This window comes from Leptonychotes weddellii, chromosome 9, assembly GCF_054177405.1.
Source record: "Leptonychotes weddellii isolate Sample4059 chromosome 9, ASM5417740v2, whole genome shotgun sequence".
Lineage (NCBI taxonomy): Eukaryota > Metazoa > Chordata > Mammalia > Carnivora > Phocidae > Leptonychotes > Leptonychotes weddellii.
Window position 1 is genome coordinate 27,456,582 of NC_138377.1, and position 16,541 is coordinate 27,473,122.

At 39.6% G+C, this 16,541-nt stretch overlaps 1 protein-coding gene and 1 long non-coding RNA gene across 3 annotated transcripts in view; one reads left to right on the plus strand and one right to left on the minus strand.

Moving 5' to 3' along the window:
• On the minus strand, window positions 1-10,198 carry LOC145723399 (uncharacterized). Its single transcript, XR_014148390.1, has 3 exons — window positions 10,132-10,198; window positions 8,528-8,594; window positions 1-759 (listed from the first exon to the last, which is right to left on the minus strand). It is a non-coding gene; the product is annotated as an uncharacterized LOC145723399 (long non-coding RNA).
• The window catches only part of MED6 (mediator complex subunit 6), an 18,120-nt gene continuing 11,737 nt past the window's right edge, over window positions 10,159-16,541 (plus strand). Inside the window, exons 1-3 of one of the 2 annotated variants that reach the window (XM_081830321.1) lie at window positions 10,159-10,305; window positions 15,141-15,300; window positions 16,366-16,457. In XM_081830321.1, coding sequence (XP_081686447.1) covers window positions 10,284-10,305; window positions 15,141-15,300; window positions 16,366-16,457 — 274 coding nt within the window. In that variant the 5' untranslated portion in view covers window positions 10,159-10,283. The remainder of the gene's footprint in view (window positions 10,306-15,140; window positions 15,301-16,365; window positions 16,458-16,541) is intronic. The other variant, XM_006734463.3, reaches the window with a different exon arrangement.

Genomic DNA, 16,541 nt, shown 5'->3' on the forward strand with positions numbered 1-16,541 from the left:
AATGGAACGCTAGTGAGCTAGTGCCTTTCTCTTTTCCCTCTTGCCCGCACTGTTGCAGTAAATAAAAAGGTTTGCTTGTTATTTTCATTTTGGCCTGTTATCCTAATTGACCACCTCAACACCTGGCTGCTTGGCCCACATCTGTTTGGGTTCCCTCCCTGTCTTCTAAATAAGTATAAGAACATTCCATCCCAAACTCCTTCTACTAAGGGGCTCTGGGCTCTTGAAACAAGAGCTATTTATTCTACATGCTATAGATTCTATTTTTTTTTTCTTTTCATTCTAGCAAGATTCAAATACATTGAGAAAAGGAGAATGGATAATTCAGATGCACATTAGACAACATTAGATAGAATATTGAAACCTCTAAAACAAAACCAGTATTTTTGCTTGGCCTATAGAATAATGTGACTAATTTTGGCCACATGGAGCATGATTATGAATTAGCTACATGTAGACTAGATTTGAGACACTATACAATGACCTGCTACATTGCTTTAAATTACACAGATAAGGCTCTTTGCCCACGGTAGTTTAATTATTCTTGGAAGACATTACACTTCTTTATTCAGGAAGCCTAATGAATTTTATAATTACCTTTTCCTCTGAAGTCCACAAATGATGATTCCCCATCTGGATTGGTAAAGAAGAAGCCACAGTGGGAAACATTACTGATGTGTGAAAAACTCAGGACAGCATTCCTTTGCTGACCATTCCCATTTTTGCACATATCCAATAGTTGATTGAAGTCAACTAGGCCTGGGGGAGGAGAAGAGCAAATTTCTCTTACCCCTTCAAGGCCCATGTCTTTATTACTTTCATAGTTCCTGCCTTAAATTAGTCCAGCATCACCTCTTGTCTGGATTGTTAGGAACTATTGCTTAGTATGCATCCAATTCACCCTCCACATTGACATCTGAGTTCCCATTATCAAATACAAGCCTCCATTGACCAGCCAATGCCTTCAGGTTCAAATCAAAACTCCTAAGCAAACAAACAAACAAACAAAAAACAAAACAAAAAAACCAACTCCTAAGCAAATAAGATCTGGAACAAAGGGGGCCCAAGTGCCTCTTTCAGTCTCATTTTCCAGCATCATCACATCGCATGCTCAAGGCATAATAGCCCCGCTCTCTGAACAAAATCCCTTCCGCTTCTGTGTCTTTGCACCAGTGATTCCCCTGGCTAGAGCAAAGTGTCCATTCTCATTCCTCTTCTAGGAGCCATGATACTCATCTTTTGATAATAGTTCAAATTTTAGTTGTTATGTTCAGTACATTAAAGGCAGAAGAGCAAAATGGGAGAGAGTAAAAGCACCTGGAGCTTGGGCTCCGCCACTCATCACTGTGAGTTAGAGTGACTTGTTTGCTTTCCCAAAGCTTCTGTTCTCTCATAAGTAAGTTGGCAACCTTTCCTCCCAGTTTTACTGAAGTATGATTGACAAATAAAAACAATATATATTTATATTGTAAAATGTAATGATTTAATACATATATACATTGTGAAATGTTTACACAATCAAGTTAACACACCTATTGCCTCAGTTACCTTTGTGTGTATGTGTGTTTGTGTAGTGAAGACATTTAAGATCTACTCTCTCAGCAAATTCCAAGTATACAATACAATATTATTAACTATAAACCATCATGCTATGCATTAGATCCCCAGAACTTATTCATCTTACAACTGAAAGTTTATACCCTTTGACCAACATCTCCCCATTTCCCTCAGCTCCTGGAGGCCACCATTCTACCCTCTGGTTCTGTGAGTTGGAGATTTAATAGTTACTATGCATGAGGTTGTTGGGAGGGCCCAATTGCAGCAACCTTTTGAAAGTGCTTAGCATTGTGCCTGACGTATTATAAGTACTTCATATGTAAATGTTAACTATTATTTCTATTTTTGCTGACATCTTCTCCAATTCAATTGTATTTTAACTTTGTTATGTTTCAACTTAACTAGCTTTTATGCCTAGAATTATATTAGTTTGGGTGAATTGAATGACCAAGGTAATAGTCATTACCAATTCTAGTTTATTCCTTAACATTTATCATAGCTGTATCTTATGGAGTATGGTTGAACAAATTGTATGGAACTGTCATGTGATAGTGATATTGCAAATTTAATTCTATCAAGAACTATTAAGCCAGGATCAAGTTTTTGTATTTTGGGGATTCTTAGAGTCCATTCAGGTATTTTTAATACTTTGCATTGATAATAAGCAACATTAACATAATCAAATAATTTAAAGACCCTACCTTCGTAAGATCTTTCTACCTATGTTCCCTATACTTGTATAAAGAAAGGTATTTTTATTGAATTTATACACACAAGTGTGATTTTTAATACCATTTTGGACTTATTCATTCTAATTTCAAATTTGACTTATTTCAATTTTAGCTACACATCAATGTCAAACTTATTTCCACTTTATATCAAAATGCCACGGATCTCATTGTAATTTCTAATCTAGCTTTTGAGATCTGACCAACTCATATATGTAAATACAGTTTTCTGGCAAGAGGGGGCATAGAATTTGCAGTAAAAATTAATTGTGAGTGACTTGTTTCATCTTTGAGTGTATACATGTGTACAACTATGTCTTATTCATCTAAAATCACAAATTTAAACATGTTAAGAATAGAAACCCTCCCCCATTATTTCACAGCTCCACAAGAGCTTTGCAGTTGACTTTTCTTCTACAAACCTATAATAACTTGTATTACTTCACTTTTCACTTTATATTACAATATTGGTTCACAGGGCCATTCTGTGCCCATCCACAACTGACAAGTGAATGAATAAATAAAAATGAATAGATGAATGAATACTGAAAAGACAAATCGTTTCTTTGAGTGATCTGTCCACGAATCAGACAGATATTCTCAGGTTAGTGTATGGCATATTAAAATGCAAAGTCCTGACAAACCGTTGCACCTGGCCACCTGCCCCATATCCTCCACCTAGCTAAATATGACAAATCTCGGGAAACTATGGAAGGTGCAAGGCCATGGCTGGCCTAAGATCCCAACTTAAACAGGAGTAGCTGCTCTGGTACAACGACCTCAGCCACCACGGGCTCATTGAAGATCCTGCCTTGATTCGTTAGACCCACACAAAATCAGCAAGTATCTACCCCAATTTCAGACCCACTCCCAAGACCTCATTCTTAGGAGTTCAGTTTGGAATTTTGCCCCTCTTCTTCTAGTATTTTGTTTTCAAAACTGACAGAGGTAGGAAAGAAAAACTTATTCAGGAAAGAAAATTGGATCAAATATCTAACACCTCATATTAAGCCTGGTAATGATGACTATATGTATCACTGTCTAAATAAATCTTATATTAATCATTAAAAAATAACAAAATAAAATAAAATACAAAGCCCTGAAGGTTAGCACATGTACAATATGGTTTTACATTTTACATGGGTATACTGTATGTCCAAATGGTATATGCACTGATACTCTTCAAGTGCATGTAATTTAGGAATAACTCATGTCATGAATTGGTGACACAAGATAAGACACTGTATTACAAAGTCTGTCATTTCAAACATTTTTTCTGTTTTTTTTTTTTAAGATTTTATTTATTTATTTGACAGAGAGACACAGCGAGAGAGGAGATACAAGCAGGGGGAGTGGGAGAGGGAGAAGCAGGCTTCCCGCGGAGCAGGGAGCCCGATGCGGGGCTCGATCCCAGGACCCTGGGACCATGACCTGAGCCGAAGGCAGACGCTTAACAACTGAGCCACCCAGGCGCCCCATTTTTTCTGTTTTTAAAGCCAATTTTTAAAATCTTTTAATCTGGGTCTGTGAAATGACATGGAATCTTACACTTGAGCACCCAGGAAAGTAAAGAATTATCTCACATTATATGTCGGGTTACCTAAATCCATACTCACAAGGACAGAGGTCTGTGAAGGAAAGGGTCACTTTATCTGGCAGGAAATGGAAAATGAGCCCAGAAATTTCCTTCCTACCAATGAATGTTTGGTAAGGGTTATTACATAAATATACTCCATACGTGGTCCTAAGAAAATAAAATTACTTTTTTATGTCCACACATTTTAGATCTAGAAATAAAATGTAAACTGCAGGAAAACTCAGCAGGAGATAATTATTGGAGAATACAAAGAGCATAATTATTGGGAAGGCAAGCCTGGTATCAGAGTTACCAGGCAACCAATTCCAAGAGAAAGTAACATGAAAGTGGATTGGGAGATAACGTCATCCAATCATCTAAATGCCTGGGCAATTAGGTGTTTGAAGAGAAGTGGAAATGAATGTGTTACCATTTCATGGGGACTTAAGAAAATTTCCTAACAAGGCAGCAGAGAGAAAATGAAGAGAAGGGGACTATTTGCCAATATAGGTATTATTAACCATTCCGTGCCTTCTCCCTACTCACCTGTTCTCCTCCAACTAAAATCACATTAGTCCCTAATTGTCAAAATCTGCAGAGCAATAAACTTAAAAATACTTTCCCCTTCATTCTAATCTTGCTTACATATGAGTAGGTCTTTCCAGGTGTGTGTGTGTGCATGTATATGCATACACATTTGCTCTCCTGAATATTGAGCTTAGGGTGTGAGGGAAGAGAGAAAATAGCATTCAAAACTTCTAGGTGGAACCACTTCCAAGGACTCAAAGACATAAACATCCTGTGCAGTTCCAGAATCTATGAGAAGCTCAGTGTTGTAGGGGTTCAGTGTATGGGGTGGTGGTTTGGAGTTGAGAGATAAAGCTGAAAAGCAAGCTGGGGTGCACTTATGTCCTGTGGGCAGAAAAGAGGGAGTCAGTAGAGATTTTAGAACAAGAAAGCACTTTTAAAAGTAAAGTTCCCCTAGCAACAATGTTCAGACAAGACAGATTGGGTGTTGGGATTAGAAAAGCAGCAGTGGCAATGCCAAGGAGGAGCCTCATACAGGACAGGAGCCTGAGGAGAATGGACAGGACTTGATGCTACACTGGATGCAGGCAGTAAGGAAGAGGGGTGGCAAGTCTTCCTAGCTAAGAGCAAGAATACAGGCAAGAGTGAAAATCTTGCAATCCGGGACATAAAACAGCCAGTTGGAGCTGTCCAGTTGGTGGTTGCAAATACGTTTCTGGAACTCAGGAGAGAGGTCCGGATTAGGTCTGGATTAGGCTACTTGTCATCCATGATGATACAGATAGAATCTGAAGACACAGTATGAATTGGATCGTCTAGAGAGGGGAGTAAAAAACAAAAAGATAGAAAAGATGAGGCATGGAACTAAGGATTAGAGAATTTGTGGGTAGAACAAAGGAAGAGAAGCCAATGTAAGAGATAGAAAAGGAATGGTCTGAGAAGCAGCAAGATACTAGAAGCAGGTAGTGCCATGGAGACCAGGAAAGACAATTTTGAGAAGCTGGGGTATCTCATGCATTCAGATTCTGTATCCAACACTTAAAGGATACATATCCTTCTTTTTTTTTTTTTTTGGACTTTATTTATTTATTTGTCAGAGAGAGCGAGCGAGAGAGAGCACATGCAGGGGGAACGGCAGGCAGAGGGAGAAGTAGGCTCCCCACTAAGCAGGGAGCCTGATGCGGGACACCACCCCAGGAACCTGGGATCATGACCTAAGACGAAGGCAGACGCTTAACGGACTGAACCACCCAGGTGTCCCAGATACATATCCTTCTTAAGCACACATGATTCATATAAGGCATAAAGCAAATCTAAACAAATATTAAAGAATAGGTGTTATGTAGAACACGTTCTCTGAGAACAATGCAATTAAGTTAGAAGTTAATAACAATAAGATAGGTTAAAAATTCTAAATATTTGGAAGTTAAAAACACACAAGTAAACTGATATGTCAAAGAAGAAACTGAATTAGGACTTAATGAAAGCTTAGAGCAAATGATAATGAAACACTATACATCAAATCTTGAGGTATACAATGAAAATGTTTCTCCAAGGAAAATTTATAGCCTTGCATGCTTATTTAAGAAATGGATAGAGGCTGAAAATTAATGAGCTAAATGTTTATCTCAATAAATTAGGAAAAGATTGAAAGAATAAAACCAAAGAAAATAAAAGGAAAGAATAAAAATATAAGCAGAAATAAGTGAAATACAAAAAGACACCATAGAGCAACTCAATAAAACTAAAAGTTTTTCCTTAAAAAAATATAAATTAGATAAACCTTTGTGACATTAATCATGAAAAAAGAAAAAAATAACTGGCTAGAAATGGGGACATATGTGCTGGAATAGCCCAGATAAAAAAGACAATATGAGAACACTATGAACAATTTCATTACTAATAAGATCTAGGAATTACTATTTTCTTCTTCCCTGTAATATTGTTTAGGAAGCCATCTAATCCTCTATTTGAAGGATCCTAAGAATAAAGCAAGATCTACCAGCAGATTTCCAAGCTATTGCCACAACCACCCCCTCCCAAAATTTGTTGGGATTGTCACCTGAGATTTAGCAATTTGTGGGGTGCCTGGCTGGCTCAGTTGGTTAAGCGACTGCCTTCGGCTCAGGTCATGATCCTGGAGTCCCAGGATCGAGTCCCGCATCGGGCTCCCTGCTCGGCAGGGAGCCTGCTTCTCCCTCTGACCCTCCTCCCTCTCATGCTCTCTGTCTCTCATTCTCTCTCTCTCAAATAAATAAATAAAATCTTTAAAAAAAAAGAGAGATTTAGCAATTTGACTTTCAGCATCACTGTTGGGGCCCTCCTTGTCATACCAGTCATCAGTCAAGGATCTTCCTTGGGATATTTCCTTTGCTTCACTCCAGAATTAGCCAGACGTCTCAGGGGCATACTCAACCCGAAGGGTGTGCAGACTGTTAGCTGTCTTTGAATGCCATACTGGAATATGATCAATTTAGTCTACCTTTGCTATTGCTTTTTGATGCCTCATAGAGTGTTACGAGGTTTAGTGCTACACAATCTCATGGATACATGGCCACTGTCCTGAAATGAGAATACAAATCCAAGGAGAGGTTCTTGGAAGGATTGTTTCTTTCTTTTCTTTTCTTTCTTTTTTTAAAAGATTTTATTTGTCAGAGAGAAAGAGAACACACAGTGGGGAGTGTTAGGCAGAGGGAGAAGCAGGCTCCCCACTGAGCAAGGAGCCCAAAGCAGGGACTCTACCCCAGGAGTCTGGGAATGACCTGAGCCAAAGGCAGTCCCTTAAAAAGCTGAGCCACCCAGGCATCCCAAGGATTCTATTTCTTCTGTGTTAAGCTTATCTGTGCTCTATGTTTGGGATTCTAGGATTGAATTCTTAGTAATCAGATTTTTTTGAACTGCTGCCTTCAGAGGTACTAACCCAGGTCAAGTTTTGGTCTTTGCCATGAAGGGTGGTGTAGATTTTCTTACAACCCTTTAACTACAAAATATTTGGTACCATATCTCTCCCTAGACCATCAGGGCCACTCTCAGAGGTTCCAGGGTAACTTTTCAATACCCCCTAAGGAATTCTGAGATAATTTTCTGTCCTGGTCTATATTACGAAGTAGCTGGCTTTTCCCCCACTAAATAAGAGAGAGAGAGAAAAAAAACCTCTCACATTTAATACTTGCTAGAACACTTTTCTGGTAAGATACCATACAAAATATTATCATGTGTTTATCTTTTTATTCTGTGGATTTCCTGAACATTAGCATAAATGAAGTAGTTGGTCTACATTGTTCTAAGATCGAGAGAGATTTTAAGGAGTTTTCTTGTCACTTCTCCTAAATCCAATTCCATTTCACAATGCCCAGGAACTTGTGGGGCACAATATCAGGAGTAAGGCAGCTACCATGCCCAGTCCCAAGAGATGAACCAAATCATGTCATCCTACCCCCTCTCTGTCCAAAGGCTGTCCCTTCACCCGGATGGAACAGCCCCAACATTGTTGTAGAGATACGTGTGTAGAACAGTACTGCAGCACAGAGCTTCTTCCCTCCCCTTTAAGCTTCTAAGAGACTCCTGAGGAGCCAGGAAAAAACTGGAAGATAGGGATGTTGCTAAACATCCTACAAGGCACAGGACAGCTCTCCATACATCCAGCAAAGAATTATCTGGCCCAAAATGTCAACAGTGCAAAGGCTGAGAAACCCTAGTGTACAGAATGTCTTGCAGAGACTTCATGTACAACATTGATATGGACATGTTAAAAAATAAATCATTATCCCTTTTTTCACCTACTCACTTGTTACTTGTCATTCCTAATCTGATTAATGGCATCTAGTCTTATAAATCATTATCTTGGAAATCATTTTTCTCTTCTCTCTCTCTCCCTCATCATGCTCATCTGTTAGTCACTAATTCCCTTCCCACTCTATCTCCTAAATATCTGTAATCCTTTCTCTTCCCTCAGCTATCACTGCCTTTGTGTGAGTGTAGACATCATTTAGTTTGCAACTATCTCCTAAATGGACTCTCTGCTTTGAGTCTTATAAATGCCTCCAACTCATACTCCTTGAGTATTCTAAAATGGAAACCCATTTGCATTTCTCCCACTGTCTACAAGATAAAGGCTGAGCTCTCAGGTCTGGCTTACCATGATTATCATGTGTTTTATTATCTGCAGATCCATGTTCTGGTGTTCTTTTTCCCAATCTCCTCTCCTAATAAAAATTCAAGAAAACAAAACCAACAAAACAAAAAGCTTAATGTTTCACACTTCTGTTTGTTGGACATGATGTCCCCCCCTTTTTGGAATGCCCTCTCCACCAAGCCCCCCACCAGTCCCTCTTGAAAATTGCCTTCTGGAAAAAAGATCAGTCCTTTTAAAACTCGGCTCTGTGCATGTGCATACTTCTGTTGGGACACATACCATCTCAGGTATAAAATCCCAGTTAAAAATTGAAATGTGGGGCGCCTGGGTGGCTCAGTCGTTAAGTGTCTGCCTTCAGCAGCTCAGGTCATGATCCCGGGGTCCTGGCATCTAGCCCCCCATCGGGCACCCCGCTCGGCGGGAGGCCTGCTTCTCCCTCTCCCACTCACCCTGCTTGTGTTCCCTTTCTTGCTGTGTCTCTATCAAATAAATAAAATCTTTAAAAAATTTGAAATGTGACAAAGCAACACAGTATATTTTTATTCCACTTAGATTTTTAAAACTTGAATTCCCAGTAGATGAGGTGAAAAATCACAGTAAATTCATGGTCCTCCCCCTTTGCTCCTGGGTTGTGGTTAAATTCTGGGGGAACCCTCATAATATCTAAGTTTTGTAGAAGATGTAGGCACCCACACCTCATCCTTGTACACAGGGCTCCTTCAGATTTGGAGGTTCTCTTCTCGGTATCAGTATCTTGCTTGGTAGATACCCTCATCATTTTGCTTTTATGGGGCCACACTGGAGCTTGAGAATCTTTCTGAGGCTTTCTATAGCTTCCCCATACCACAGAATTACTCCCTCTCCGGGCTTGCTTCCTACCCCAGATTACCTGGAATGCAGACACTAAATCTTTAATCAGGGACCCAGAGGTATTCCCTTTCTTTTAATCTTATTAATATCTTACTTCAGAAACATTTCCTGTCTTGTGAAATTTTTGTCTCAGAGGCATCTAACACTTTCTTTAATGGGTTTAGACTTTAAATGGGTTTAGTCACTTAAAAGCTAATGGCTCTCAAATTGTTTCTGCTTAGTTCTGTAGCGTCCCATACTTGAGGCAGGATGAAAAACAACAGAGTAGTTCCTAAATCTAACAGCCCTTTGGATACACCTGAGGGAGCTTTTAAAATTGAAGATGCTCCCCCGCAACTCTGCGTAATCAGAATGCTTTTTTTTTTTTTAACGATCGCAAAAGATCAAGGTCCAATTTTCGAATCTCTCAGTGATGGGAGGGGGGCAGGACTCCGCTCAGTCTCTTTTTCCTCAAAGTCTCCAAATTTTCTTTTACCCGTAGTGCTTACTCCCTGCCTCTTTCCTTCCACCGCCCTGCCCAGCTCCCTCCTTCCCGCCCTGCCCAGCTCCCTCCTCCCCGCCCTGCCCCTCTCCCACCTCGCAGCCTCTGCCCTCACCTCTTTGCTTCCCGTTCACCTTCCAGCCCCGCCCCGCCCCGCCCCTCTCTTTCCCAGCCCCGCCCCCAGCCCCGCCCCGCTTCTCTCCGCTCCCTCCTCCACCCGGCCCCGCCCCCTCCTCCACGCCCCGCTCCTCCCCACCTCCTCTTCTCAGGCCTCTCCCCAGGCTGCGCAGTCTCCTCCCCTCCTTACGTTCCTGACCGGCCCTGCAGTCCGCAGCGGGCCACTTCCGTCGTCGGAGTTGTTACGTTTACGGCACGCCGGAAGGAGAACCTGTGAGCGCTTTTGGAATTATGGCGGCGGTTGATATCCGAGGTAATTTGCGCTATTACCCTTTGTTTCCTGATTGGCTGGGGCCTGGTTTGGGGTTTATAGCTCGCGGAAGCAAGATTCAGGTTCTTTTGTGATGACTCCCAAGCGCTTATGAATGGTTTCTGTGGACACCCCAAGGCTCCCTAATCTGGCGAAAAATCATTTTCCCCGGCTCCTTAGGGGTCTCTTAAAAGCTTCAAAACGAAGAGTTTGGAAGAAGCTCTGGGCCTCGAGCCCTCAGACCTGCAGTATTGTTGCAGACACACGCATCTCTACAGCAAGACTGGGGCTGTTCTATCCGGGTGAAGGGACGACCTTTGGGCAGAGAGGGGGTGGGATGACGTGATTTGGTTCTTCTCATGGGACTGCGCGTGGGAGCTGCCTTATTCCTGACCCTGCGCCCCGCGCGTCCTTGGGCATGAATCCCTAAGATTTTCTTCTGTAAGTTTTATTTTTGCGTCTGATACCTTCCATCGAACACCCAACAATTACTGAGGGCAGGGATCGGTCCTTTTTCACAGCTGAATTGTAAAGGTACTCAGGTATTTGTTGAATCAGTGGCACAATTTTTAGCTACTTGATCTCAGTACCAGTTAGGCCATACATTCTCTTTTCAGCACACGTACACACATCTTTTTCAGTGAAATTGAAAAAAAAAAAAAGCCTAGGAATTGTGCTCTGGGATGCCAAAGGGTGAACGAAGGGCGGTTAAAATACAGCTTGAAGCGTGAGAACTTAGTTCCAAACTGTCCAGGTTCCTCCAGGTTGGAAGTAACCATTTATGAGAGTGAGAAAAATTTATGAGACTTAGAGAACGCCCATGAATATATTTTTTACTGTTGTGGTGATGGCTCCCACAAAACTTCTTGCACTTGTACGAAACTCTCAACCGGTATGTATTTCCATTTGAAACTTTGTATACTTTTCCTTAAAGGAAGTGTGAATTTTTGTACCTAGATGCAAGACCTCTCACCCCCAGCAGTTTAAAGAAAAAGGGCTTTCCTTAAAAGATGTCTAACTATAATAGTTCCTAATCGTTTTTACCTAGGGTTATTTTTGTTTGTTTATACCTGATTATTAAAGGGAAGGGTTTTGAGATGCCCTTTTTTTTTTTAAGATTTTATTTATTTATCTGAGAGAGAGATTGAGAGAATGAGTGGAAGGAGGGGCAGAGGGAGAAACAGACGCCCCGCTGAGCAGGGAGCTCGATGAGGGGCTCTATCCCAGGATTCTGGGATCATGACCTGAGCTGAAGGCAGACTCTTAACGACTGAGCCACCCAGGCGCCCCTGAGATGCCTTTTTCTGTATTAACTAAATTGGAGTCTTGCGCACTTCATAGAAACATGTTCTCATTTATATTTACTCAGAATGTCCAGTGATCTTCAGCATTTCTGTACAGTGTTTTTATATGTTTTTCAGTGTGAGAGTTTCAAGTGCCTAATTTCATTACTTGCTGGTAGAAAGCTGTACTTAGGCTATGTCAACATGTTCCCTTGCTACTGAATAAAAAAATATTTAGTCCATCTGAGTGTTTTCAGATATTTACCTTTTACAGTGTTTTACTTAGATTTGTTACAGTCATTGCAAAGGCTTTAAGGTGGGGCTGTGTCTGGTGCGTTAGAAGAAAAGGTCAGTGTGGCTGAAGCAGAGTGAGAGAGGAGTTGGGAAGGAGATGAGGTCAGAGAGATAATTGGTGACTTGATCATATAGGGATTGCAAAGCCATGGTGTAAGGCCTTTGGCTTTTCCACTGAGTAAAATGGAGAGCCACTGGAGGGTTTTGACCAAAGGGGATGAACATAATCTGACTTACTGTTTTTAAGGATCACTTGGCTGCTAAGAACAGTGTCGGAGGGTAAGGGTGGGATTAGGGAGACCAGTTAGAGGTCATTCCTGTAATGCAAGGAAATTTGGAGGTAGCTGGGACTAGGGTGGTAACGGTGGAGGTGGTAAGAAGTGGTTGGATTCTGCTTGACTTAGTAGTATATTTTCTTAACGGAGCCGTGATCAGGTAGTCCCCAAATGGGACAGATAATAATTTATTTCTCAGCCATATACCACCCTCGTAATCTCAGTTAACCATTTTGTAACTGAACATCCTTGGATTCTGGAGTATGTGTAAATCTGTGTCCGGTAGAGTAACTTGTCCTTGGCCCTCAATCATAAATTAATATACATTTGGTGACTATTTTAAATCTGGTCCTGTGCAAGTTCCTAATGAGTAAGACACAGCCCCAGTTGTCTAAAAAGTCAAATTTAATGGGAACACATTTGTATTTCTGGGTTAAAATATGATGAGTATTAATAAAAGTATAAAAAATGCTGTGAGACCATAGAGAAAGAAGCCATTATTTCTGTCTTGCAAAGTAGAGAAAGGCTTTGTAGAGATACTGACATTTGAAAGGAGTTCAACTTAGCATGACTAAATTATCTGCTAAACTCACACCTTTTTGAGAATGAAAGAGATCTCTATTTTTTTAAAAAGGCATAAACTGGAGGTGAGGGGAGAAGAAACTAGAACAGCCTTGATTAAGCCAGAAATAAAGTTGGTCATTGTAATTTTAAAATAAATTGATTACTGGCACTGCCACCAACATCTTCATCATTAACATTTCCTGGGTTATTCCAATGTGCTAAAAGCATTTCACGTATACAGTCTAGCACATAGATACTATGTAGTATCTATATAGTACCAACCTTCTTGAGGTATTGTGTGGTAAAGTGGTTAAAGTAGTGCCTGGCACAGTGTTCAGAAGTGGTGAATAATATTTTTTGTGTTTGTATTAGTCTCAGGCCATACTTGCTTGATTTTTCATCTTTGATTAGTTTAGAAAATGGGGAAAATATGACATGACTGCTGATCAGAATACAGCTTGGTGAAGAAAATTATAGGGAAATTGCGCCAAACAGTCACTTGGAGCAGAAGACATTTACGATTCCTTCTAAATTCCGAAGAGTCTGATTCCATATTTAAACTCAGTATATCCGGGGACACCTGGGTGGCTCAGTTGGTTAAGCGTCTGCCTTTGGTTCAGGTCATGATCCCAGGTGGGATCGAGTCCTGCATCCGGCTCCCTGCTCAGCGGGAAGCCTGCTTCTCCCTCTGCCTGCTGCTCCCCCCCCCACCCCCCGCCGGCTTGTATTCTCTGTTGCTCTCTGGCAAATAAATAAATTTCTAAAAATCGTTAAAAAAAAAATAAACTCAATATATCCAAGCCAAAATCATTATCATTTCTTTACTAAATGAGTTATTGGTTCCTAAGTTCTCTGACTTTATAATTGATCATTCAGGAAATTGTCTGTTTTCTCCCTAAAAATGTCAATTTCGTCCTTATCTTCCTGTGCATTGCCATTGCCTTCCACCAGGTCCTCATTACCTCATGCCCATAACTGTTGACTCTCCATAATTGTTGGTAGGTAGAATCTATAATTACATATTTATTTGTTTCTGCAGATTATTCTTCTACCTATGCTGAAATGATCTGTAATATTGTAACAGTTTATTATCAGTAATTTATGACACCATATAGACATAGTTACCATTATGTGAGAAACAAACCTATAATTGTTAAATGCTTTTATTCATTTATTTGACAGAGAGAGAGAGTGAGCACAAGCAGGGGGAGTGGCAGAGGACAGAGGGAGAAGCAGGCTCCTTGTGGAGCAGGGAGCCCTATGCGGGACTCGATCCCAGGACCCCAGGATCATGACCTGAGCCGAAGGCAGACGCTTAACCGACTGAAACACCCAGGCACCCCACAAATGCTTTTATATAATTATTCCTAAGGAAATTTAAAAAATGTGTAGGAAAGTTGCTTTGAAGAAAACTACTTTAATAACTGGACTCTAGTGTTTAAAGCTGAGAGTAATGATTATCCTTAGTTGCTTTTCATTAAAAAAAATTTGTCTTTTTCTGAAAACATAATTTCCTGGCATGTTAGATATTTGGTTATGGTATGATGTATTTATGATGAACCATCTTAATGGTCTGTATTCATTATTTGATCATTCACATACTTCATCTGTTTTTTTCCTTTATTTTACAACATACACAGCACATTTTACCTTTATAAAATTACTTTTTCTCATTTGATTAATTTCCGTTAAAACTGCTTGTTGCCTTGGAGTAGGTCTGACTTCTTCAAAGGTGCCAGAAGCAATTACAGTTTAGGAGAGGTTGAAATTTTCAGTTCTTCCTTTTTCAACTAGTATTAATAGGCATTTTGATATTCATAACTTACAGCTAATGGGATTTAGTACTGTCAGTGTTATGGAACATTACTGCTGTCAGTAGCCAACAAAAGCTCATTAATAAAGCTATCTAGTTCTATTTACCATGTCTTTTTTTTTCTTTTTGCATTTTGAAATATTAAAGAGTTAATTCTATTCCAAAATGTGAGATTGTGTGGCTGTAATTAAGGGCATTCTACTTCTCACCTGCTTCATAACTTTTGCATCATTATCTCCTCTATATAATAGCTTCCTAACTTATTTCTGTCCGTAATTGGGAGGTCTCAAACTGGCGGATGTGAATGTGTTTTCTTTGGGATGCATTTCCCACCTCCTCCTCACCCTGTGAAAAATCATTCCTGTTCCCTCAGGTAAGGTATTCTCCTTCCACTGTGCTCTGGTAACACATTTATTCATACCTTTGTTATAACACTTATCATGTCATCTTGTCATTGCTTTCTTACACACTTACCTCTTCTGTGAGAGTATAGGTTAGGATCCATGCAATTCTTATATTTGTAGTGCCTCCTGCATTAGATGCAAAATAAATGTTGGATTGGCTTTTTTCTTTTTTCTCATCCTTTATCATTTTGTTTCTTTCCTGTAGATAATCTGCTGGGAATCTCTTGGGTTGACAGTTCCTGGATCCCCATTTTGAACAGTGGAAGTGTCCTGGATTACTTTTCAGAAAGAAGTAATCCTTTTTACGATAGAACATGTAATAATGAGGTGGTCAAAATGCAGAGACTAACATTAGAACACTTAAAGTAAGTTATTGTAAGAAGGTCACATCTTCGCCAGTTAGAGATTTTGAAATGAATGATTCTCTCAAGCTATGGATAGTGAAGTACAGAGTAGAAGTTTTGGAAGAACTGGAGTTTTTTTGGGGTGGGGGGGAGTTGTACAAATTTGACATGCAAAGGAATTATCAGTAGTTACTTAAAACCTAGGAAGGCTTTTCTGTATAATTTCGTATATTACTATCCAGTTAAAATATAGCTGTGAGGCTTAGATGCAGATCCAATTAGTGATCTTAGCAATGCAATTGTTCTCCACTAAGTGACCATACTTAATTGTTTCTTTAACATTAAATTTAATACCTTAAACCGTAGTCTGGTTTATAGGAGATTTTTCTTCGTATGACAAAATTTTAGCTTGACAATTGCAAAGTAAGGTTCTTCAGACTTCGGATGCTAAATAATTAAGAACTTATTGCTATTACAAAAGTTTCTGAAACAGTTGTGTAATACGGTTTTTCATTTGTCAGCTGAACATCAGAGAGGGGTTCTTGAAATTAAATTTCTGAGGTATTTTAAATAGCTTTAGGAGGCAAATATTTACAACTATTAAGACAACTTATTGTTGCTTTTAAACAGTCTGTCAGGTCAAAATTTGTCGGAGGCAAGGATAAGGTTTTGGACATTTTCTTGTTGAGTAGAATATATAGTTGAAATACATGGTCAAGACGTGGATGGTCTTCATGTACTATATATTTCTAGATTTTACATATATTTATACATCTCAAGAAGTATTACAGTATTTTGGTTGTCTTTTTTGAAATGTACACTCTTCAGTGTACTTTCATGACAAAATACTCAGATTTAAGTTTATTGTGGATTTTTGTAGAGTTGTTTAAAAATCAAATCTTACTTTATATTCTATCTGCCTGGGAAAATAACCAGTTTTATTGGACAGCCAGTTTTTAATATCAAACATAAGCAGTTTTAATTTGATTTACAGAGTTGCTCTACTTTTATATAATAATCTGACTGTTCTACACAATTGTTTGTAGGGCATTCATAGATCTCTGGATGTCTGTGTTCTGTTTGCAGTCAAATGGTTGGAGTGGAATACATCCTTTTACACGCTCAAGAGCCCATTCTTTTTATCATTCGGAAGCAACAGCGGCAGTCCCCTACCCAAGGTAAAAATGTAGACTTCAGGCATAATTTTCTTCTTAAAATACTTGCTTAAAATGATTTGCTTAACTTTCTGAGCTCCATGTTCT